The sequence below is a fragment of the Oncorhynchus nerka genome, linkage group LG21, assembly GCF_034236695.1.
Source record: "Oncorhynchus nerka isolate Pitt River linkage group LG21, Oner_Uvic_2.0, whole genome shotgun sequence".
NCBI lineage: Eukaryota > Metazoa > Chordata > Actinopteri > Salmoniformes > Salmonidae > Oncorhynchus > Oncorhynchus nerka.
In genome coordinates this window covers 20,646,178-20,670,546 of record NC_088416.1, presented here as the reverse complement: position 1 = coordinate 20,670,546, position 24,369 = coordinate 20,646,178, and the positions used below count along the sequence as shown (strand labels likewise).

The window sequence follows — 24,369 nt, the reverse complement described above, 5'->3', positions numbered from 1 at the left end:
CTTTTTTTCTCAGGGATTTTGACGTGTGGTTTGGTTCGGGCCTAGGGAATGTTTTTGCCTTTGCGTTTTCGTTAGCTATGGTGGTGGGTTGGAATCCGCTGAATAGGAAAATAATTTATGTTTGGATGGATGGTGTTTGAAGGAATTGGTGTGTGTGTCTATTGTCTATAGTCCTGACTAAGGGATCTTGATTGAACCTACCAGCCCCCCCCCCCCCCCCGCTCTCTCTCTCTCTCTCTTTCATTCATTCACAGTGAGGAAGGCCTTTTGTGGGCAGTAGAAGCCTTTTAACCTGGAAGTGCTCTGATTGGACCAGGGGTCAGTCTGTAGACCTCTAAAGCCGCTCTGCCCCATCCGTCAGTGTCACACCACTATTAGTGCTATTATCATCAAAGTCACACTGTGAATTATAGCACATGCAAAAAGCCCGCTGTCCGGATTCTGCAGTGACCTGCGCCAAATGATATAACAGGGGTGAAACTCCCATTGGTGACTTCACTGAGGGGAGAGGAAAAAAGGAATCTGCTAAGATGGCTGACACAGAGACTAAGATGGCTGACACGGAGACTAAGATGGCTGACACAGAGACTAAGATGGCAGACACAGAGACTAAGATGGCTGACACAGAGACTAAGATGGCTGACACAGAGACTAAGATAGCTGCCACAGAGACTAAGATGGCTGACACAGAGACTAAGATGGCTGACACAGAGACTAAGATGGCTGACACAGAGACTAAGATGGCTGACTCAGAGACTAAGATGGCTGACACAGAGACTAAGATGGCTGACACAGAGACTAAGATGGCTGACTCAGAGACTAAGATGGCTGACATATAACATGACAGGCTGGCTGACAGGGTTTTGGCAGGGTGAATGGCATCTAGACAACTAAAGCACCCAAAACTATACTGCTAGTCAGACACCTGAAGACAAAATGGCTAACTTCTCTATGACATTTGTAGTCATGTACTGTATCTGGGACGTTTGGGGTCAATCCAGTCTCAGTATCAATCAATTCAGCAGATTAATTTAAATTCTCTTCAGATTTATACCAAGGCCATACATTGCCATATAGTATTTTTAGATGACCATGCTCACAACTATCACAATAGTGCACATTGGCCAACCAAACCACATCCCTATATTTTCAACCAAACTACCTCCATACATTTCCAACCAAACCACATCCCTACATTTTCAAACAAACTACCTCCATACATTTACAACCAAACCACCTCTATTACAATTACATCCAAACCACATCCCTACATTTTCAACCAATCTACCTCCATATTTTTCAAACAGCATTAGTCCCATTGGAGAAATATAAAGCGTTAATCTTTATAAGGGTTGCTGAGCAGCTGGAACTTCTGCTCTCCATACGGTTTCTCATGTCTGAGGCCTTTCCCTCTACTATCTCAGGAAGAGACGCTCACTGTTCACAAGCCTGGCCATGCCTGTGTCAGTCTTAGTTATGGCCAGGGCATGCTTCTCCCAGAAAACATTATCATCCCCTCAAATCAGCCGCCGCATATTCATGAGGGGCGAACAAAACGGTGTCAGCGGAGAGGAAGAATCGGCACGGTGGGGGGGGGGGTCTGATCTGAGAGACAGAGTGTGGAACGTTCTCTGAACATTGACTTTCAACCTGTCCATCAACGCTAGGCTTGTGGACTTGAAGCACAGCAGGTTAGCCACAAACTCACTCATGCTACACTCAGAGAAGCACAGGCAGCCAGGCACACACACAGACATAGACTACGATCACAGACACATATGCCCAGCAGAATGAAACAAATAGACTCATATTTCTTTGATTCACAATCATACACGACATATAAATAAAAGAAAGAGAGTAGAAAATGATTAGATACATCGATGTTGGATTGTGTTATGTCTATAAGCATCAATTTTTACATTCATGTGTAATGTACAGTGCATTTTCCCACATTTTGTTTACGTTACAGCCTGATTCTAAAATGTCTTAAATGAAAAAATGTCCTCTTCAATCTACACACAATACACCATAATGACAATGCAAAAACAGGTTTTTAGAAATTTTAGCAAATGTATTACATATAAAAAACAGTAACACCTAATTTACATAGATATTTGCCATGAGACTCGATATTGAGCCTAGGTGAATCCTGTTTCCCTTAATAACCGTCCTTGAGATGTATCTACAACTTGATTGGAGTCCACCTGTGGTAAACTCAATTGATTGGAGGTAATTTGGAAAGGCAAACACTTGTCTATATAAGGTCCCACAGTTAACAGTGCATGTCAGAGCAAAAACCAAGCCACGAGGTCGAAGGAATTGGCCCTATAGCTCTGAGACAGGAGGATGTCGAGGCACAGATCTGGGGAATGATACTAACAAATGTCTGCAGAATTGAAGGTCCCTCTATCATTCTTAAATGGAAGAAGTTTGGACCAACCAAGACTCTTCCTAGAGCTGGCCGCCCGGCCAAACTGAGCAATCGGGGGAGAAGGGCCTTGGTCAAGGAGGTGACCAAGAACCCAATTGTCACTCTCACAGAGCTCCTGAGTTCCTCTGTGGCGATGGGAGAACCTTCCAGAAGGACTCTGCAGCCCTCCACCAATCAGGCATTTATGGTAAAGTGGCTAGATGGAAGCCACTCCTCAGTTAAAGGCACATAACAGCCTGCTTGGAGTTTGCCAAAAGGCACCTAAAGGACTCTCAGACCATGAGAACCAAGATTCTCTAGTCTGATGAAACCAAGATTGAACTCTTTGGCCTAAATGCCAAGCGTCAAGTCTGGAAGAAACCTGTCACCATCCCTACGGTGAAGCATGGTGGTAGCAGCATCATGCTGTGGGAATGTTTTTCAGAGGCAGGGACTGGGAGACTAGTCAGGATTGAGGGAAAGATGAACGGAGGGAAGTACGGCGAGATCCTTGATGAAAACCTGCTCCAGAGCGTCCAGGACCTCAGACTGGGGCGAAGGTTCACCTTCCAACAGGACAACGACCATTAGCACACAGCCAAGACAATGCAGGAGTGGCTTTGGGGCAAGTCTCTGAATGTCCTTGAGTGGCCCAGCCAGAGCCCGGTCTTCAACCCGATCGAGCATCTCTGGAGAGACCTGAAAATAGCTGTGCAGCGACGCTCCCCATCCAACCTGATAGAGCTTGAGAGGATCTTCAGAGAAGAATGGGAGAAACTCCCCAAATACAGGTGTGCCAAGCTTGTAGCGCCATACATAAGAAGACTTGAGGCAGTTATCGTTGCCAAAGGTGCTTCTTCAAAGTACTGAGTAAAGAGACTGAATACCTATATAAATGTGATATTTCAGTTTTTTATTTTTGATACATTTGCAAATAAAATTTAAAGCCAGTTTTTGCTTTGTCATTATGGGGTATTGTATGTAGATTGATGAGGGAAAAAACAATTGAATCAATTTTAGAATAAGGCTGTAACTTAATAAAATGTGGAAAAAGTCAAGGGGTCTGAATACTTTCCGAATGCACTGTATGTGTGCTTGTGTGTGTGTGTGTGTGAGTGTCTAGGCCTCAACAGTGGTCACTGATACCATGTGAATATGTGTTTGTATATGTGTGTGTGTGTGTGTTTGTATAAATGTGCTTGTGTGTGTCTATCTCGGCCATCAGCACAAAAATAATTTACAGCCCTCCAGGGCTGCTGGGGTAAGGAGTCAAAGTTCAACCCTGACGCCCCCGTCTGGTCAATCAAAACCCACTCAATGCCAAAGTCCAGCCTCTCTCTTTATGGCCCCATTCATTCTATCAATCTGTAACGTGGGCCAGGCCGGGGAGGGAGGGAAAAAGTCCTGCTTCTGTTGGATGGAGCCTTCGTTTTTCAATTATCTCTAGGGGCATGGGGCCACAGTTTCAATTTCACTCCGGAGGAAAGGTTCAATGTGTAACCTTATTGCCGCCTGATAAACATGACTTTTTCCTTTGAACCCCTACTTTGGCCCCTCTAATATCGCTGTAATCTGTGTTTGGCTCTTCAGCTGTCAATAGGGACACCCCTGAGTGGGGCAGTCAGGGCCCTGAGCAGGGGCCAGTCACCTGGCTTGGTGGAGAAAGGCTTCTAAAAAATAAGTGTGATTGCATGGGAAGAAGGGAGGTGAAGCAAACAAGCTATAACTGTGGTTGGGTTGGTGTGTTTTGTGCTCTCTCTCTCTCTCTCTCTCTCTCTCTCTCTCTCTCTCTCTCTCATCAAAGACAGAAGGCAAAGTATAGATTCGATGGCTTGCTGGTGCTCTGCAGACTAATCTTTCTCAGAGAGAACAGTAGATGCCGATGTGTTATCAATATTCCTGCTTTTCCTGTGTCAGACCCACTTAAGTGTGAAACATATGCAGTGGGTGGATCAATAGGTTATTCCCAGGGGGAGCCGCTCTGTGCTATGTGAGACACAATTGCTATACGGGAAAGGGGCTGTTACATTTATGTAAATCCTTTATGTCTAGCTAGAGTCAAAATGTGCACTTCTTGGATATACTTATTCAATATTCATGTCATAGTTCAATGCCACACTTTATATAAATCCTGGCATTTTAGGTCACAATGTTCTACAAACATTTTATTAGAAGGACACAAAGGGAACTATCAGGATATCAGGAATGAAATGGGCATGAATGAAAAGGCTATTGATTCATAATGCACATCAGGCGACAAGTTGTGGGTCATATTGTTTACTTCAGTGGTTATTAGGAGTCACTACACACTGGGCACAAACATCATTTCAACGTCTAGTTTTGGATGTACATTCAGTTGGCTTGTCAACTAACGTGAATTCAACGTGAAATCAAATTTTAAAAATGTCACCAAGTCATTGGATTTAGGTTAAACGTTGGGTGAAAAAAAGACACAATTCTTTAACGTTGATGACATTTTGCAAATCCAGTCCGTTTTCCACATTGATTCAACATCATCACATTGAATTTCTTTGTTGAAATTACATGGAAACAATGTTGATTCAACCCGTTTTTGCCCAGTGTCTAGAAAACACATTGGCACCACGATACGATCTTGATAAACCACACAACATGCATCTGGTCACAAGTTATACAACCCAGGAATTGGCTACACATCACGAATTAGGGAACTCTGATGCAGAGTATTGTGGTGCCGTTGTGTTTTGTTTGTTAAGAAGAGGAACCACTGATAGTGATCTGTTTCCAATTCAACAAATGTGGTAAAAATTGTAGATGAAGTTAGATCTATCTATATACAGTACCAGTCAAAAGTTGAGATACACCTACTCATTCAAGGGTTTTTCTTTATTTTTACTATTTTCTAAATTGTAGAATAATAGTGAAGACATCAAACTATGAAACAACACATGGAATCATGTACAGTTGAAGTCGGAAGTTTACATACACCTTAGCCAAATACATTTAAACTCAATTCCTGACATTTAATCCTAGTATAAATTCCCTGTTATAGATCAGTTAGGATCACCACTTTATTTTAAGAATGTGAAATGTCAGAATAACAGTAGAGAGAACTATTTATTTGTGCTTTTATTTATTTCATCACATTCCCAGTGGGTCAGAAATTTACATACACCCAATTAGGATTTGGTAGCACTGCCTTTAAATTGTTTAACTTGGGTCAAACATTTCGGGTAGCCTTCCACAAGCTTCCCACAATAAGTTGGGTGAATTCTGTCCCATTCCTCCTGACAGAACTGGTGTAAATGAGTCAGGTTTGTAGGCCTCTCAAGTTTTCAGTTCTGCCCACAAATGTTCTATAGGATTGAGGTCAGGGCTTTGTGATGGCCATTCCAATACCTTGACTTTGTTGTCCTTAAGACATTTGGAAGACCCATTTGCGACCAAGCTTTAACTTCCTGTCTGATGTCTTGAGATGTTGCTTCAATATATCCACGTAATTTTCCTGCCTCATGATGCCAGCTAGTTTGTGAAGTTCACCAGTCCCTCCTGCAGCAAAGCACCCCCACAACATGATGTTGCCACCCCTGTGCGTCACAGTTGGGATGGTGTTCTTTGGCTTGCAAGCCTCCCCCTTTTTCCTCCAAACATAGCGATGGTCATAATGGCCAAACAGTTATATTTTTGTTTCATCAGACCAGAGGACATTTCTCCAAAAAGTATGATCTTTGTCCCTATGTGCAGTTGCAAACCATAGTCTGGCTTTTTTATGGTGGTTTTGGAGCCGTAGCTTCTTCCTTGCTGAGTGGCTTTTCAGGTTATGTCGATATAGGACTCGTTTTACTGTGGATATAGGTACTTTTGTACCTGTTTCCTCCAGCATCTTCACAAGGTCCTTTGCTGTTGTTCTGGTATTGATTTGCACTTTTCGCACCAAAGTATGTTAATCTCTAGGAGACAGAACGCGTCTCCTTCCTGAGTGGTATGACAACTGCGAGATCCCATGGTGTTTATACTTCCGTACTACTGTTTGTACAGATGAACGTGCTACCTTCAGGTGTTTGGAAATTGCTCCCAATGATGAACCAGACATGTGGAGGTCTATGATTTTTTTTTCTGAGGTCTTGGCTGATTTCTTTTAATTTTCCCATGTCAAACAAAGAGGCACTGAGTTTGAAGGTAGGCCTTGAAATACATCCACAGGTACACCTCCAATTGACTAAAATTATCAGAAGCTTCTAAAGCCATGACATAATTTTCTGGAATTTTCCAAGCTGTTTAAAGGCACAGTCAACGTAGTGTGTTTAAACTTCTGACCCGCTGCAATTGTGACACAGTGAATTATATGTGAAATAATCTGTCTATAAACAATTGTTGGAAAAATTACTTGTTTCATGCACAAAGTAGATGTCCTAACCAACTTGCCAAAACTATAGTTTGTTAACAAGAAATTTGTTGAGTGGTTGAAAACGAGTTTTAATGACTCCAACCTAAGTGTATGTAAGCTTCTGACTTCAACTGTAGTAACCAAAAAAGTCTTAAACAAATCCAAATATAGTTTATATTTTAGATTCTTCAAGGAAGCCACCTTTTGCCTTGATGACAGATTTGCACACTCTTGGCATTCTCTCAAACAGCTTCATGAGGAATGCTTTTCCAACAGTCTTGAAGGAGTTTCCACATATGCTGAGCATTTGTTGGTTGCTTTTCCTTCACTCTGTGGTCCAATTCATCCCAAACCATCTCAATTGGGTTGAGGTTGGGTGATTGTGGAGGCCAGGTAATCTGAGGCAGCACCCCATCACTCTCCTTCTTGGTCAAATAGCCCACATACAGCCTGGATGTGTGTTTTGGGTCATTGTTCTGTTGAAAAACAAATTATTGTCCCACTAAGCGCAAACCAAATGGGATGGTGTATCACTGCAGAATGCTTTGGTAGCCATGCTGGTTAAGTGTGCCTTGAATTCTAAATAAATCAATGACAGTGTCATCAGCAAAGCACCCCCACACCTCCTCCTCCATGCTTCATGGTGCGAACTACACATGCAGAGATCATCTGTTCACCTACTCTGCATCTCACAAAGACAATGCGGTTGGATCCACAAATTTCACAGGACAGATTTCCACCAGTCTAATATCCATTGCTCATGTTTCTTTGGCCCAAACAAGTCTCTTCTTCTTATTGGTGTCCTTTGGTAGTGGTTTCTTTGCGGCAATTCGACCACGAAGGCCCGATTGACACAGTCTCCTCTGTGTGAGGGGTGTGTCTTTGACTTGAACTCTGTGAAGCATTTATTTGTGCTGAAATGTCTGAGGCTGGTAACTAATGAACTTATCCTCTGCAGCAGAGGTAACTCTGAAGGTTTCTTCAAGTGCAGTCACAAAAACCATCAAGCGCTATGATGAAACTGGCTCTCATGAGGACCGCCACAGGAACGGAAGACCCAAAGTTCATGAGATTTTCCAGTTTGACTTAAAGTAATGATGGACTGTCGTTTCTCTTTGGTTATTTGAGCTGTTCTTGCCATAACATGGACTTGGTATTTTACCAAATAGGGCTATCTTCTGTATACCAACCCTACCTTGTCACAACACAACTGATTGGCTGAAACGCATTAAGAAGGAAAAAAATTCCACAAATGAACTTAACAAGGCACACCTGTTAAGATGTGCAATCCAAGTGACTACCTCATGAAGCTGGTTGAGAGAATGCCAAGTGTTCGCAAAGGCTACTTTGAAGAATCTCAGATATAAAATATATTTTGATTTGTTTAACACTTTTTTGTTTACTATATGATTCCATTAATTATTTCATAGTTTTTGATGTCTTCACTATTATTCTACAATGTAGAAAATAGTAAAGATAAAGAAAAACCCTTGAATGAGTAGGTCCAAATTTTGACTGGTACTTGAGTAAAGAAGTAATATGTTGGATGAGTGTATTGCTCCCCTGGTTAGTATTAGTTTATGCTAACTTGCTAGCTGGCAATTTCACAAGCAGTAAATAGTTAGTTAGCATGAGCTGCTAGCTAGTGCTAACTAGCGACCTTACTACTAGATCATCTGAGGTAAAATACATTAAAAAAGATAACGTGACTTAATTGCAGTTGTAAGCATTTCCACTAGTGACTGATAGCTTTACAGTTGATGTTACTTTATAGCCTTTTAGCTATTTTACACAGCATTTTATGTCATATAGCTAAATAGCTAGCTACGTTTTTAAGAGAGAGCTTTCAATTGGCATCTCACCCCCTGTTTTCAGTCACAGGTGGGGACTGAATTAGATGTGAGCAGTGTAGGAGGTGGGCTCATGAGTTGTGCTCAGATTTGACTGGGGATAGCTTTATTTGTGACCTATGTACAAATTAGAATTGAGCAATAGCAGAGCATAAGAGAGTTGCCACATCAATATTAGACTGAATTAATCAGTTAAGTTATGAGTTATTCTTATTAATGCTTATATTCTAATGTTATTTAATGTTATTAGATATGTTCCATTCCAATATTCCAATTCATTTTTGTTTATGAATTAAAAACAACTATTGAAAACCTTTTGCTCCTGAATGTCATTTTAAAGACAGCTGCGATAAAACATATTGCAATATTCAAATCTTATTTTGTGCAATTGTACATAATGGATTGTATTGAAAAGGAACAACAAAGAAATAACAAACTAAATTAATGTGCTCATAGTGCGTATATTAATTGGGACATGTGCAACAACATTTCCCCCCATATTTTATTTAAATAATTAAAATAAGACAAGTAGACTTAGCTTTTAAGTATTACTTACTAAATAATTGTAACACACTTGCGTGAAACCCTATCCCATAAATCTTCTACTGGGGTAACTGTTTATTTAAAAAAAAATTAAAAGACCCCTTTCAGAAAAGACCCTGGGGGGGGGGGTAGTTACCCCCTAGTACCCTAGTAATGCAATTGAAATTCACATAGTGTACTTTATCCCTTCGAATAAACCCTCCCATTCAAATAATTGTGAAATAATTAAACAATAAATGTACTTGAAAGTCATGATCATGCCCAAAGCTATAACTGCTGCTTTCATCTTGAGCAGGCTTTGTCCAATCTTGCCATGTCATGCCACGGTACATTTCACCGAAAAACAGCTTTAAATCAAGTGTGTTGAACACAGTTCTACTAACTGAGATGCAATAAGTACACAAAGTAGGACAACCGTAACAAATATTGTTCCCCGCACCACGGCTGATGCGGGTGCCTACCCAGCATTGACGCGAAAGTCGGGGAGCCGAGCACAGTGTATTGACCAGCATGTTCAAGAAGCAGCCAGTGTTTCAGTGGGGGGAAAGGATAATGGGAGAAAGATGAGAAGGAAAACAATAGCAAAGCGCATTTTCGACCTCGAATATGAAGAAGAGGAGGAGGAAGACCCCAAATACGAAGACTTTGGCAACACGACATCGCACAGCCAGCCTCTATGTGTACGTAAACGTTTAACGGTTATTTGTAGTCTGGTCTTCATACAGTAACGATAACTGCCCATTCCGTGAGGGGCGAGTATTTGTCGCTCACGATTTATGTCGCTAATTACCCTACCCGGACTGTCTATTACAGCACAGACTGCAGAAGAGAAGAAAGCACACACACCCGGTGAATGAGAACGTAGAAGAGAATCCACCATGCAACATCGCTCTCCAGAAGTTGAAAACGAGGGTTTGGGTCGACAATTATCATATCATATTTTTTTTGCGACAAAGTTTTCTCTATTATCTTTCGGGGTTGGCACGCGTCTGCTCATTGTGGTGGCATCATATGAGCATGTTGACCGACCGACATAAATCCTATTTGTACGTTAGTAATAGCACCCCACCTCCTCACTTAAGGGGTTACAACTTGGAACCACAAGGCTGTAGTAGTAGTGACACAGAGAGCATTCACCTCTCAGCTGTGTTTTGTTCTAATGGCGCTTATTGTGAGAGGGGCATGGTGAGGGCAGCCATTGATCTCAATGACGGAGAGGAGGAGGAGAGCACAAACCTTTGGCAAGGGGAAGTGGTGAAAAGAACGACAAGCCAAGACAGCAACAAGTAACATGTTGTTGCTACTCCTAAATAAAGGAAGGATGCTGAATCATAGCTTGACAATGAAACTTTATTTACTTTTTGTCAAGACAAAATCATTTATGAAGAAGAATATGGTATCATCATCACAGGGATTTTCTGTTGTTTCAACCTGGCTATGATTTTTCACCATAGCAGACCATAGCTGATTGTACATAATATAATTTTTTTTAAACTGTGACAATTACACACAAGTGAGACAACGTATATGACTGATTTCTTATCTCAAAACAGATACCAGTGTCAGACAACCCCAGTGTGGAACGCATCGAGGAGGGTGACTTCATGTCAGAGGTACACTGGCTGATGGCTGTGTGGGTGTGGGTGTGTGTGAGTGCATGCATGTGGTTTAGACTTTCTATGTATGACTTTTTGACTTCTTAATGTCTCTAAAGGGTCTTGGAGGCCTACAGTCACGTTCAAAGGCTGACCTGGTTGCCATGGTGCTGAGCATGCAGCGAGAGATGGACAACCTGAGGGAGCAAATCAGATGCCTCACAGGTGAGGGCCAGGCAGGAGAATAAGGAGGAAGTTGCCCCTAGACACTGATCTAAGTTCAGTTTTTAATTTCCCCTGCTAATGATTAAGGTCAGGAGTCAGGGAGGGTATGCTGTTCCTACATCTGTGCCTAAGAGCAACCCAGGATGCTTTAATCTCTTGAATTTTTGTGGGATTCATGCTATTGACTGCCATACAATCTATCGTATGCTAGCGTGTGGAAAGTTGGCACGTAACCTGGAGGCCCTGATCGAGAGGACGGAGGTGTGGTCGAGCAGCACGGACCGGAGAACTACATCTCCCAGCATGCCCGAGATCCTGGTGAGGAGTGGTGCCATGACAACATCGGCCCTGCTGGCCTCTCCAGGGGTGCTGAACGGGTGCTGGGCGGCCAAACTAGAGCCCCTCCACCCCCACCAGAATGGACAACCTCCAGGGTCTCACGAGGGGGGTTCCCAGATCAGCGGACCACCTCTCTATCAGGAGGTGATGAACCACTTTTAAGTGTCTTTGACATCAAAAATATATAGCAAAGGTTTTTGGGAGAGGTTCAAAGCTGTACTAGAAGTCACTTTTGATGTCATGCAATATGCAAAATGATATGTTTTCTTTGAAGTTAACTGAATAGGGCTTTGGTCTTGGTCTTATAGCAGAATGTCAGTATACAGTGGGGTCCATAATGATCGGCACCCTTGATAAAGATGAGCAAAAAAGACTGTATAAAATAAATTATACAAATACTGAGCTGTGTTGTATGCAAAAAAAAAATGGGAAAGGTCATTATTTTATACTAATACAATTGCTCAGAGAAAGAGATTTTGTTTACCAAGAAATAAAATAAAATATAGGTGTCAAAATGATTGGCACCCCCTGTTTTCAATGCTCTTGCTCTTGCATATCCCCCCCTTGTGAGGATAATGACACTGAGCCTTTTTCTAAAATGTGTTATGAGATTGGAGAACACGTTGGGAGGGATCTTAGACCATTCCCCCATACAGAATCTTTCCAGATTCTTAATATCCTTCAAACCACAGGTTTTCAAACGAGGTTCAAGTCCGGAGACTGAGATGGCCATTGCAAAATGTGATCAATTAATCATTTATTTGTGGATTTTTGATTAGTGCTTGGGGTTATTGTCTTGCTGGAAGATCCACTTCAGGCCAAGTGTCAGCCTCCTGGCAGAGGCAACGAGGTTTTGGGCTAAAATGTCCTGGTATCGGGTAAAGCTCACGATGCCGTTGACCATAACAAGGGCCCCGGGAACAGTGGAAGCAAAATCCTTTTGACCCCTATCTCTTTCTCTGAGCAGTTGTATTAGTATAAAATAATATCATTTCCATTTTTAAAAAATGCATACAGTACAGCTCAGTATCTGTATTATTTATACTGTCTTTTATGCTCATCAAGGGTGCAATGATTGCAGACCCCACTGTATCTCTAAAATGGGATGGGCCACGACAATGTTAAAGACGCAACCTAATGGCTTATGCCCTCCAGTTCATCACTGCGGAGCTGCTTGACCGCTGTAACACGGGGACCACTGCCCAGAAGCTGACCAATGACCTGCTCCGGGGCCTCTATGAGAGGGACTGCCTGGCCTCTCACTCCATCTCCGGCATCGTCAACAACAAGAGGGGCCAACCCAAGCCTGCCCTGCCTGCAGACGAGATCCAGGCAATACTGAGTAAGGTCTTGTCTGTACTGCAGCCTGAGACAGCTAGACACACCCCATCATAACAGCTAGACACACCCCATCATAACAGCTAGGCACACCCCCTCATAACAGCTAGACACACCCCCTCATAACAGCTAGACACACCCCCTCATAACAGCTAGACACACCCCCTCATAACAGCTAGGCACACCCCCCCATAACAGCTAGGCACACCCCCTCATAACAGCTAGACACACCCCATCATAACAGCTAGGCACACCCCCTCATAACAGCTAGACACACCCCCTCATAACAGCTAGACACACCCCTCATAACAGCTAGACACACCCCTCATAACAGCTAGGCACACCCCCCATAACAGCTAGGCACACCCCCTCATAACTGCTAGACACCACCCCTCATAACAGCTAGACACACCCCCTCATAACAGCTAGACACACCCCCTCATAACAGCTAGACACACCCCCTCATAACAGCTAGGCACACCCCCTCATAACAGCTAGGCACACCCCCTCATAACAGTTAGACACACCCCCTCATAACAGTTAGGCACACCCCCTCATAACAGTTAGGTACACCCCCGTACCGCAGTTGAACATGTCACACTTCCCGCCCTAACCTCATGCTACAATGTAAATACTTTTCACGTCAACTTCATACTTTCCTATTAAAGCGGTGACTGTAAGTCGATCTGGATAAGAGTGTCTGCTAAATGACTGCTGTAACAGTGCTGTTATTTCCGTTTGACTTCTGGACATTGCCTGGGACTCGAACTGTCATTTATAGACCGCAGTAATCTTGGTACAGGAATAGAGATGTATAGAGATCTCAGCTTTGTATCTGTGCCATTATGGCATCTGACAACATGGGCAACGCCATTGAGGCTCTCTCCATTTGACAGTTTGATGCTTCGAAAAAAGTGTCAAGCTAATATCGGTGATTTACCGCCACCTGCAGTGCTAGAGTCTTAAACCAAACCAAATCTTATCATTCATTTATTGTGCCCATTAGATAGATGGCAGTGATACAGCTTAAAGCCATTTACAAACTAGGCTAAACAATTAGCTGAAGAAGACACCATAGTGCCCTCAAAGCTCATCACTAAGCTAGGGACCCTGTGACTAAACACCTCTCTCTGCAACTGGATCCTGGACTTCCTTACAGACTGCCCCCAGGTGGTGAGGGTAGGCAACAACACATCTGCCACGCTGATCCTCAACACTGGGCCCCTCAGAGGTGCATGCTTAGTCCCCTCCTGTTTTCCCTGTTCACCCACGACTGCGTGGCCAAGCAGGACTCCAACAACATCACTAAGTTAGCTGACGACACAACAGTGATCACCGCTCCTTAACAGCTTCTACCCCCAAGCCATAAGACAACTGAACAGTTAATCAAATGGCCTCCCGGACTATTTACATTGACCCCCCCCTCCCCTCTGTTTTTACACTGCTGCTACTTGCTGTTTATTATCTATGCATAGTCACTTTACAAATTACCTCGACTAACCTGTATCCCCGCACATTGACTCGGTACCGGTACCCCCTGTATATACGCTACTGTTCAAAAGTTTGGGGTCACTTAGAAATGTCCTTGTTTTTAAAAGAAAATTGAAAAAATTATCCATTAAAATAACATCAAATTGATCAGAAATACAGTGTAGACATTGTTAATGTTGTAAATGACTATTGTAGCTTAATGGAATATCTACGTAGGCGTACAGAGGCCCATTATCAGCAACCATCACTGTTCCAATGGCACGTTGTGTTAGCTAATCCAAGTCGATCATTTTAAAAGGCTGATTGATCATTATAAATCCCTTTTGTAATTATGTTAGCACAGCTGACAACTGTTGTTCTGATTAAAGAAGCAATAAACTGGCCTTCTTTAGACTAGTTGAGTATCTGGAGCATCGGCATTTGTGGGTTCGATTACAGGCTCAAAATGGCCAGAAACAAAGGCATTTCGTCTGAAACTCTATTCTGAGAAATGAAGGCTATTTCATGCGAGAAATTGCCAAGAAACTGAAGATCAACGCTGTGTACTACTCCCTTCACAGAACAGCGCAAACGGTCTCTAACCAGAATAGAAAGAGGAGTGGGAGGCCCCGGTGCACAACTGAGCAAGAGGACAAGGACATTAGAGTGTCTAGTTTGAGAAACAGATGCCTCACAAGTCCTCAATTGGCAGCCTCATTAAGTAGTACCAGAAAAACACCAGTCTCAATGTCAACAGTCAAGAGGCGACTCTGGGATGCTGGCCTTCTAGGCAGAGTTTCTCTGTCCATTACATTTACATTTAAGTCATTTAGCAGACGCTCTTATCCAGAGCGACTTACAAATTGGTGCGTTCACCTTAAGACATCCAGTGGAACAGCCACTTTACAATAGTGCATCTAAATCTTTTAAGGGGGGTGAGAAGGATTACTTTATCCTATCCTAGGTATTCCTGAAAGAGGTGGGGTTTCAGGTGTCTCCGGAAGGTGGTGATTGACTCCGCTGTCCTGGCGTCGTGAGGGAGTTTGTTCCACCATTGGGGGGCCAGAGCAGCGAACAGTTTTGACTGGGCTGCGCGGGAACTGTACTTCCTCAGTGGTAGGGAGGCGAGCAGGCCAGAGGTGGATGAACGCAGTGCCCTTGTTTGGGTGTAGGGCCTGATCAGAGCCTGGAGGTACTGAGGTGCCGTTCCCCTCACAGCTCCGTAGGCAAGCACCATGGTCTTGTAGCGGATGCGAGCTTCAACTGGAAGCCAGTGGAGAGAGCGGAGGAGCGGGGTGACGTGAGAGAACTTGGGAAGGTTGAACACCAGACGGGCTGCGGCGTTCTGGATGAGTTGTAGGGGTTTAATGGCACAGGCAGGGAGCCCAGCCAACAGCGAGTTGCAGTAATCCAGACGGGAGATGACAAGTGCCTGGATTAGGACCTGCGCTGCTTCCTGTGTGAGGCAGGGTCGTACTCTGCGGATGTTGTAGAGCATGAACCTACAAGAACGGGCCACCGCCTTGATGTTAGTTGAGAACGACAGGGTGTTGTCCAGGATCACGCCAAGGTTCTTAGCGCTCTGGGAGGAGGACACAATGGAGTTGTCAACCGTGATGGCGAGATCATGGAACGGGCAGTCCTTCCCCGGGAGGAAGAGCAGCTCCGTCTTGCCGAGGTTCAGCTTGAGGTGGTGATCCGTCATCCACACTGATATGTCTGCCAGACATGCAGAGATGCGATTCGCCACCTGTTCATCAGAAGGGGGAAAGGAGAAGATTAATTGTGTGTCGTCTGCATAGCAATGATAGGAGAGACCATGTGAGGTTATGACAGAGCCAAGTGACTTGGTGTATAGCGAGAATAGGAGAGGGCCTAGAACAGAGCCCTGGGGGACGCCAGTGGTGAGAGCGCGTGGTGAGGAGACAGATTCTCGCCGCGCCACCTGGTAGGAGCGACCTGTCAGGTAGGACGCAATCCAAGCGTGGGCCGCGCCGGAGATGCCCAACTCGGAGAGGGTGGAGAGGAGGATCTGATGGTTCACAGTATCGAAGGCAGCCGATAGGTCTAGAAGGATGAGAGCAGAGGAGAGAGAGTTAGCTTTAGCAGTGCGGAGGGCCTCCGTGATACAGAGAAGAGCAGTCTCAGTTGAATGACTAGTCTTGAAACCTGACTGATTTGGATCAAGAAGGTCATTCTGAGAGAGATAGCGGGAGAGCTGGCCAAGGACGGCACGTTCAAGAGTTTTGGAGAGAAAAGAAAGAAGGGATACTGGTCTGTAGTTGTTGACATCGGAGGGATCGAGTGTAGGTTTTTTCAGAAGGGGTGCAACTCTCGCTCTCTTGAAGACAGAAGGGACGTAGCCAGCGGTCAGGGATGAGTTGATGAGCGAGGTGAGGTAAGGGAGAAGGTCTCCGGAAATGGTCTGGAGAAGAGAGGAGGGAATAGGGTCAAGCGGGCAGGTTGCTGTCCAGTGTCTGTGTTCTTTTGCCCATCTTCATTTTTAATTTTTATTGGCCAGTCTGAGATATGGCTTTTTCTTTGCAACTTTGTCTAGAAGGTCAGCATCCCAGAGTCGCCTCTTCATTGTTTTATTCGGCGCATGTGACAAATGCAATTTGATTTGATTTGACAATGCTCTGATCATTGGCTGATCGCTCCCAACTCATAGGAATCCCCACCCAGTTGACACCTTTAAAATGGTGGAACCCCTCAATGGCAATGTCCATGCAATAATGGGTTATTTCCAAAGGAATGATAACTTTACATCTCTATAGGTTTCTGATCTTTGACCTCTCACCCACAGGGGCGGTGCAGCACTACTTCCCAGGGAAGACAGACTCGGAGATCAAGGGCTACATCCGCCAGAAGCTGCAGAACGAAGCCAAGCGGCTCCGCAAGAAGCCTCATCTGGCCGTGAAGGTGGAGCCCGAGACCGGGGCTGAGGGGCTGAGACTACTTTCTACACCTAAGCGGTGTGGCCACGCCAAACCCCACCCCCTGTTCCACCCAGGGAGTGAAGTGCCCTGCCTCTGTCCAGGTTAAAGTGCAATTATGGGAGGGAGACTCACGTAAAAACTGCTGTGAGAGGGAACCAAAATGGAGCAGCCTTATCAACACCAGTCTAGTCTATCTGTTTGTCTGTCCATTCCCAGCCACGTCTCTGGGCTGGGAGAGAAATAGGCTAGTGAGGGAGGAGTCTATTTGTCTGACAACGTGATCATTCCAGGGGAAGTGTTATGGACTCCAGTCTGATCAAGACTAGTTACTGCTCAGGTGAAGTAAGATGATACTGTAGCTTATTCTTCCTCTGTCCTCTGGCATCGTTCGCAAGCCTCAGTCAGCTAGCCAGCCAGCAGTAGTAGGCCTAGTAGATGGCAAGTGATTTGTTACCAAGTTTAGTACTCTTGTTTCTGTGAAAGAGGTAGCAGTCAGTCGGTGCTCCATAGAGAAGTCGTAACAGAAGCCCCGAACAAACATAGCTGTCAGCGAAGCTGCGCTGCACTCTGTGTCACTTCAGTTTGATTTACAGTATTGTCATTGACCTCGTGAAATGAACCTAGCCTTAGTATTGAATTAATTATAAAAAATAAAAAATGACTTTCCCCCCCCCAAAAGCATCATTGTCCTTTTTAAAAGAAAAAATTCAACTAGAACTGATACTTATACGTCATGTTATCATAGCAGCAATACCCTCGAGACATTTTCAAAATGGTATCTTGTAAAACATTACATTTAAATTATTTTAAAATTAAGAGATCCAACCCACCCTTTTCTAATGATTACTCTTTACGTTGCATGCTGCATCAAAACGAACCCCTAATTATTACCTAATAATTATGCCAATGCAACTGGAGACCAATAACTTTACCAGATATTGGCCACAAGATTCAGCTGTCTTTCTAAAGGACCTGTGTTCTTCCTGAAGCCCCAGGATGAAAAGGAGTTTCCCCCGGGTCCTCAGAGGAACCCAGCCTCTTCCTCACTCACCAGCTGTGCTCCTCACAAAAGACCCACAACGGAGAGGCTCCCACCGGGAACAAAGGATGGCGTGGGAACCACATATGCTCCATAATCAATACAACCCTGTCCTATCTCTCTTATCCCACACCCACACACACTCAGACAGACGTATGTACCCCACAAATCTGCTCCATCATTATCTGTGCTGCATGAAGCTAATCATTTTGGGTGTCAATAACACCACAGATACAGTAAATGTGCGACGATGGTTTGAGTAGGACCAGGGTTGATTTAGACCTGGGTGGGACAAGGGAGTGTCTCTTTTTGGACAATCGGTTATCTCAGCCATCGAATGATATTTGTCACATGCACCGAATACAACAGGCATAGACTTTACCGGGAAATGCTTACTTACGAGCCCTTTCCCCCCCAAAAAAGAAATCTGATTTGGTAACACAATAAAATAACAACAACGGGGCTGTATACGAGGAGCATGGTACCGAGTCAATGTGCAGGGGGTAGGAGGTAGTTGAGGTAATATGTACATAGGGGTAAAAGTGACTAGGCAATCAGGGTAGATAAACAGGGTAGCAGCAGCGTATGTGAAGAGTATGAAAGTGTGTGTGTGTGTGTCGAACCCCTCTCTGTAGATTTAATTCCTGTGTTATGAGCATCTGCCTTGTTTTGCCACTGTGTCTCTGTCCTGCAATATTCATGAGTGAAATGTGTCCCTGTCATTTTCTCAGCAACTCATCAAAGATGTTGCCTTACACCTTGAAAAATATATATTAATCTACCCAAATACATTGCTCTGTGACACTATACCTATTCATTTGTGATCCAGAGATCTTCTCTTTCAGGAGATTTTTGAGACCATCTAACATCAAGATAGTCACCTCTCAATTAAAGGAATCAGAGGTTTCTCCTAAGGTGTGGCTTAACGACCGGGCCTAGATAACTGTGGCCCCTTCAGGCCTCTCTTCTCTAAACCGTGGGGGACATAGATAGATGTATAACCTCACCATGGCTCTCTCCCTGAACTGGGTCCGAAACAGCAGGGAGGGAAACACAGATTAGACGTGTATTAAAAGTGAATTGAGTGTCTTTCCCCTGCTGTGATTTTCAATATATCATTTACACCACGTTTCCGGTGGCAAGCAAACATATCCCACAATGCCTTGGAACGCAGGGCGCCAGGGTACCCACAGTGCCACACTCGCACAACCCACGCGCCGCGTTTACTTTATATTCATCTCCCATCTCTGTCAACCCGTAGAAAAATGATTCTGGGGGAAAATAGACTGTCTAATTGACAGAATAATGATTTGTCTTTGTTGTGAGGAGTTTGGCAACAATACATTTCTTCCAAACAAGTATTTTTTAGATTTGTAGCTCTGGAAATTCATTTGTGTCTGTAATGTTCATGTATAAGTGTTACAGTTAGGATTTTAAGTTATTCTCTGCTCAAGAATGCTATAAGCTATGAGCAATATTTCTTCAAATCAGTTTTAATCCAATGAATGTATGTGGCCAGTCAGTTGGCAAGGCTGTGTAGGGAACACATGCTTTCCAAATGTCCTCAACTGTGATGTGTCCCATAGACCGAGCCTAGAGAGGCTTACAGGTGTTACAGTACTCAGAAATAAGACCGTATGGAATCCAATAACACTGATACAAGTGGCTAACACTGTAGCTGTCCACTCATCTGCGCTAGCACCTCTACCTTATTCAGTTCCCATGACACTCAGCAGAGAAACAAGAGTCCTGCGATGTCACAACAACCGCGGGGCCGTACAGTCATCACAGCGATGCAGGAACATGTTGAGATGGGGTCATTTTCCTCAAGTCCCCAATGAGGATATAGGACAGTGGTCGGGAACAGAACAGGATAAGGCTCCTAGGACAAGGGTCTGGTCTGCATGATTGAATGGCTAGTGATCCGCTTCTCTGCTCTGTTTAATGGCCTCGTTCTCTCTCTCTCTGTGAAACAAAGAAAAGGGTTAGGACACTCATAAACACTATGGTACGAGAGGGTAGAATAAAGGAATTGACGTTTGTGTCTATGTGTGTGTGTGTAAACTGGACGCACATTTTTGTCTTCACGTACAAAACCGCTGCGATCCATAAGTATTTGGAGACGTACTAATGAATGTGTCTGTACTCAAGCATGTACACATGTCCATGTGAGTGTCATCTCTTTGCCGTGGCGCAAGGAGCAGTGGTAGTGCTCTTTCGGATGGTAGCCGCTCCTCTTGGGGACGACTCGGTGTCTGTCTGTCTGTCCGTCGGTCTGTATGTCTGTCTGGAGCCCAGGCGGTAAAAGAGGTTACCATCGCCCCCAGCAGCCAAACACACAACGCACCGATCACCACAGCATGGCCGGTTGCCAAGGCAACCCCAGCCCCTCGAGATGGCCAATCGTAGATCGTGTGTGTGTGAGGGGAGAGGAGGGGGATGTCTGACTCTGAACCAGGGGACAGGGCTCGACTCAGCCCCGGCCCGGGTCTGCCTCACAGAGCACTAACACCTGCCCACTCATGATCTGTGGGGAATTGTGGCAGCGAGCAGATGAGGACCCTTAAAATGTAGTGAGGGAAGAGAGAGAGAGAAGGCAAAGGGAAAAGGGAGGTGGGCTGGGTACGTCGGCAGGCAACTAGGCAGGGTTAGGGCCCAAATGAGAGCAGCTGTCCAATGAGAGGAGTGGAATTTATTTATTGTCTGCTTGGAAGAGGTTGTTCCACAGGGTGGTTTGATTAATGTCCAGCCCTCCATCTTGTCAGTCTGTTTTTGTCCGCTGAAAGGAAAACAAAGCGCAGGGGGCCGGGGGGATGCAGGGGGGGGGGGTGTGGGGCGGCGGTTAATGGCTGCCGCCGCCGCTCCTTTTCATGTCGTCTGGGCCTGTCAGCCCTGATTGATGGCTCCGACAATGATTGGACAGACCCCCGGCTCAGTGCTTATCATGGGCAGCATCGTGACAGAGAGGGAGAGAAGGAGATTTCTACTTGTCCAATGGTGTACGAGAAAAAAAGGTACAACTCACCAATAAGCGAGGAAGAAGCAGATCGAGCGAGAGAGAAAGGAGAGAGAGGGATTTGCTTGTCCTATTGCATTGCTGGGAGAGAGAAAGGAAGACGAGAGGGAGAGTGAGAGAAAGAGAAAGAGGAGGGAGGGATTGTGAGAGGTTTTGTATTGAGCCTGTCCAATTACTCTAGATTACATATTTGGATACGAGGTTCAGGAAACGTGACTAGTGTGTCCAAATCTTTGTTTTGGCACAGTGGGCACTGACACATTTGGTGTTAGTGTATTCATCTGCCATCACCAATATTGCTCAGTTTACCAACCTGCGTCCATTCCTGCTGTTTCAAACCCCTTACCTACGTCAACCTCATTGGGTTACACAGAGTACACCGGGTCACTGAAACGGAGTCCTGTCGTAGAGCTAAAATTAAAGAATGCAACATGAAAACGCCCCTGGAAACCAGATGGTACATGTGCTTGTTTCAATTAAGATGAATGAAAAGAAAATCTCATTTACAATTACTTAGGCAATTTACATTTACCAAGTCAATACTAAATAAATACCAGGCAACTAGAGGACAGTAAAATAAAGAATAACTCATGTATCATATTTATAATCACATACATAACACTGTAACACAACAAGCTTCAAATATTCAATATGTATATTTTTGTTAAAAGTAATGCCAGCTGTCATAATCTGCCCTGATTTCCTGATTTGTCAACGTATACAAAATATTAGGAACACCTTCTTTATTTTGATTTACTACACCCCCCCCTTTCTGCGCTCAGAACAGCCTCAATTCGTCGGGGCATGGACTCTACAAGGTGTTGAAAGCGTTCCACAGGGATGCTGGCCCATTTGGGTGGTGTACTATTCTTGATGCACACAGGAAACTGTTGAGCGTGAAAACCCCAGCAGCGTTTTGCAGTTCTTGACACAAACCGCTGCACCTGGCACCTACTACCGTACCACTTTCAAAGGCACTTAAAAATGTTTTGTCTTGCTCATTCACCATCTGAATGGCACACACACAATCCATGTCTCAATTGTGTCAAGGCTTAAAAATCCTTCTTTAACCTGTCGCCTCCCTTTCGTGTGTTTAACAAGTGACATCAATAAGGGATCATAACTTTCACCTGGATTCACCTGGTCAGTGTATGGCATGGAGAGAACAAGTGTTCTTACGGTTTTGTACACTCAGTATATATACAAACACACATTCACATGGGATCAGTGACCACTGCTGAGGCCTAGACACACACACACACACACACACACACACTGCACATGAATGAAAGAAGTCATGCTTATAGACATAACACAATCCAACTTAGATGTATCTAATCATTGTTTCTTTCTGCTGGGCATATGTGTCTGTGATCGTAGTCTATGTCCGTGTGTGTGCCTGGCTGCCTGTGCTTCTCTGAGTGTAGCATGAGTGAGTTTGTGGCTAACCTCCTGTGCTTCAAGTCCACAGGCCTAGCGTTGATGGACACGTTGAAGGCTAATGCTTCGAGAACGTTTTGTTCAGCGTTAACCACGCTTTGTCTCTTGATCAGCCTCCCGCTGCACCAATTCTTGCTCATAATGTTTTGCACACTCAGTGAATGTCATCTTGTGACTTTATTTATGTCAGCATAGTGTGGTGTTAGTGTCATATGCTATGACTAAGGGGCAGGAGTTTCTCCTGACCACATGACCAGACCAGACAAGGAAAACGTCTGTGACTTTATGGTTCTGGTCATGTCACATGATCAGGAAATACCCAGAGCCTTAGTTATGACAGTAGATTTCTGCGGAAATGTCTCAGGAGGTTGTACTGTAGGCATAGTGTCCCTGTCACTATGGTATTACGGGGCAGGACTTCCTGGTGAGCCCTAGTCTCACAAGTCCGGTAGCAGCACGGAAATGAAAGACAGACTTCAAGGCTAGGTGAATCCCTCTGGATAACGCTCAATGCAAAGGAGACTGGGAGATAACCCCTTTCTCCTTCATTCTCATATTTTCCACAAGTTCCTCAGTTATCTATCTTGAAAACCAACACCTTTCAGATTACATAACCACTACTGCACTGACTCCGAGTGATCAGAGTCCTGTCTTGTCCGTGAGCGTTACTTAGATTGGACCCCCCTCCCTGATCAAAGCTGTCAAAGGGGAGAGATGGGGAGAGAGGAGGGGGGTCTCCCAGGGCCCTCTGAGTCACTGTGATTAGGTTTGGGAACTGGAACATATGCAAAAGGAGCCTCGGTCCCGCAGCCCGGTCCTCCCCCCCGTGGGCCAAATGGATCCACAAATTGAGTTGGTTCTGCTTAGAAAATCAGATTTAGCATGGGAGGGCCCCGCCATTACTGGGCTGTAGAGTGTTTAGGGTCATCTGGTTAGGTTGGGGAAATTGATTTTAGTGTTTCAACCCCCTTGTACTCCTCCTGTTTCCCTGCCACCCAAGCACACGTTTCTCCCCTCTTTTTGACCTTTTCTTTCCCCATGTCTGTCTCTATTTCTCTTTAAGTGAGTGTGGGGTCTCAAAACTCAAAAGAACAGGGCTCCGGGCAGCCGAGCGGAAATGGAGGAAAACTCGCCTCCCTGCGGACCTGGCATCCTTTCACTCCCTCCTCTCTACATTTTCCTCTTCTGTCTCTGCTGCTAAAGCCACTTTCTACCACTCTAAAGTCCAAGCATCTGCCTCTAACCCTAGGAAGCTCTTTGCCACCTTCTCCTCCCTCCTGAATCCTCCTCCCCCTCCCCTCCCCCCCCTCCCTCTCTGCAGATGACTTCGTCAACCATTTTGAAAAGAAGGTCGACGACATCCGATCCTCGTTTGCTAAGTCAAACGACACCGCTGGTTCTGCTCACACTGCCCTACCCTGTGCTCTGACCTCTTTCTCCCCTCTCTCTCCAGATGAAATCTCGCGTCTTGTGACGGCCGGCCGCCCAACAACCTGCCCGCCTGACCCTATTCCCTCCTCTCTTCTCCAGACCATTTCCGGAGACCTTCTCCCTTACCTCACCTCGCTCATCAACTCATCCCTGACCGCTGGCTACGTCCCTTCTGTCTTCAAGAGAGCGAGAGTTGCACCCCTTCTGAAAAAACCTACACTCGATCCCTCCGATGTCAACAACTACAGACCAGTATCCCTTCTTTCTTTTCTCTCCAAAACTCTTGAACGTGCCGTCCTTGGCCAGCTCTCCCGCTATCTCTCTCAGAATGACCTTCTTGATCCAAATCAGTCAGGTTTCAAGACTAG

At 44.8% G+C, this 24,369-nt stretch overlaps 1 protein-coding gene across 2 annotated transcripts; it reads left to right on the top strand.

The window, feature by feature from the left end:
• The first annotated feature begins 9,445 nt into the window (after window positions 1-9,445).
• On the top strand, window positions 9,446-17,753 carry LOC115104051 (uncharacterized). 2 transcript variants are annotated; one of them, XM_029625211.2, is made up of 7 exons: window positions 9,446-9,849; window positions 9,983-10,081; window positions 10,723-10,782; window positions 10,884-10,989; window positions 11,201-11,472; window positions 12,484-12,670; window positions 16,943-17,753. In XM_029625211.2, exons 1-7 carry the CDS (start codon window positions 9,733-9,735, stop codon window positions 17,179-17,181), a joined length of 1,080 nt encoding a protein of 359 aa, XP_029481071.2. In that variant the 5' UTR covers window positions 9,446-9,732; the 3' UTR covers window positions 17,182-17,753. The 2 variants fall into 2 exon arrangements, with proteins under 2 accessions (XP_029481071.2, XP_029481072.2); XM_029625212.2 differs by lacking the exon at window positions 9,983-10,081.
• The last annotated feature ends 6,616 nt before the right edge of the window (window positions 17,754-24,369 follow it).

Bases quoted from the DNA above. Each gene is read 5' to 3' on its own strand.
- LOC115104051 (XM_029625211.2), top strand. From the start codon at position 9,733: ATGAGAAGGAAAACAATAGCAAAGCGCATTTTCGACCTCGAATATGAA. The intron at 11,473-12,483 runs GTGATGAACCAC...TATGCCCTCCAG, and splicing joins GACCACCTCTCTATCAGGAG to TTCATCACTGCGGAGCTGCT. The intron at 12,671-16,942 runs GTAAGGTCTTGT...TCTCACCCACAG, and splicing joins CGAGATCCAGGCAATACTGA to GGGCGGTGCAGCACTACTTC.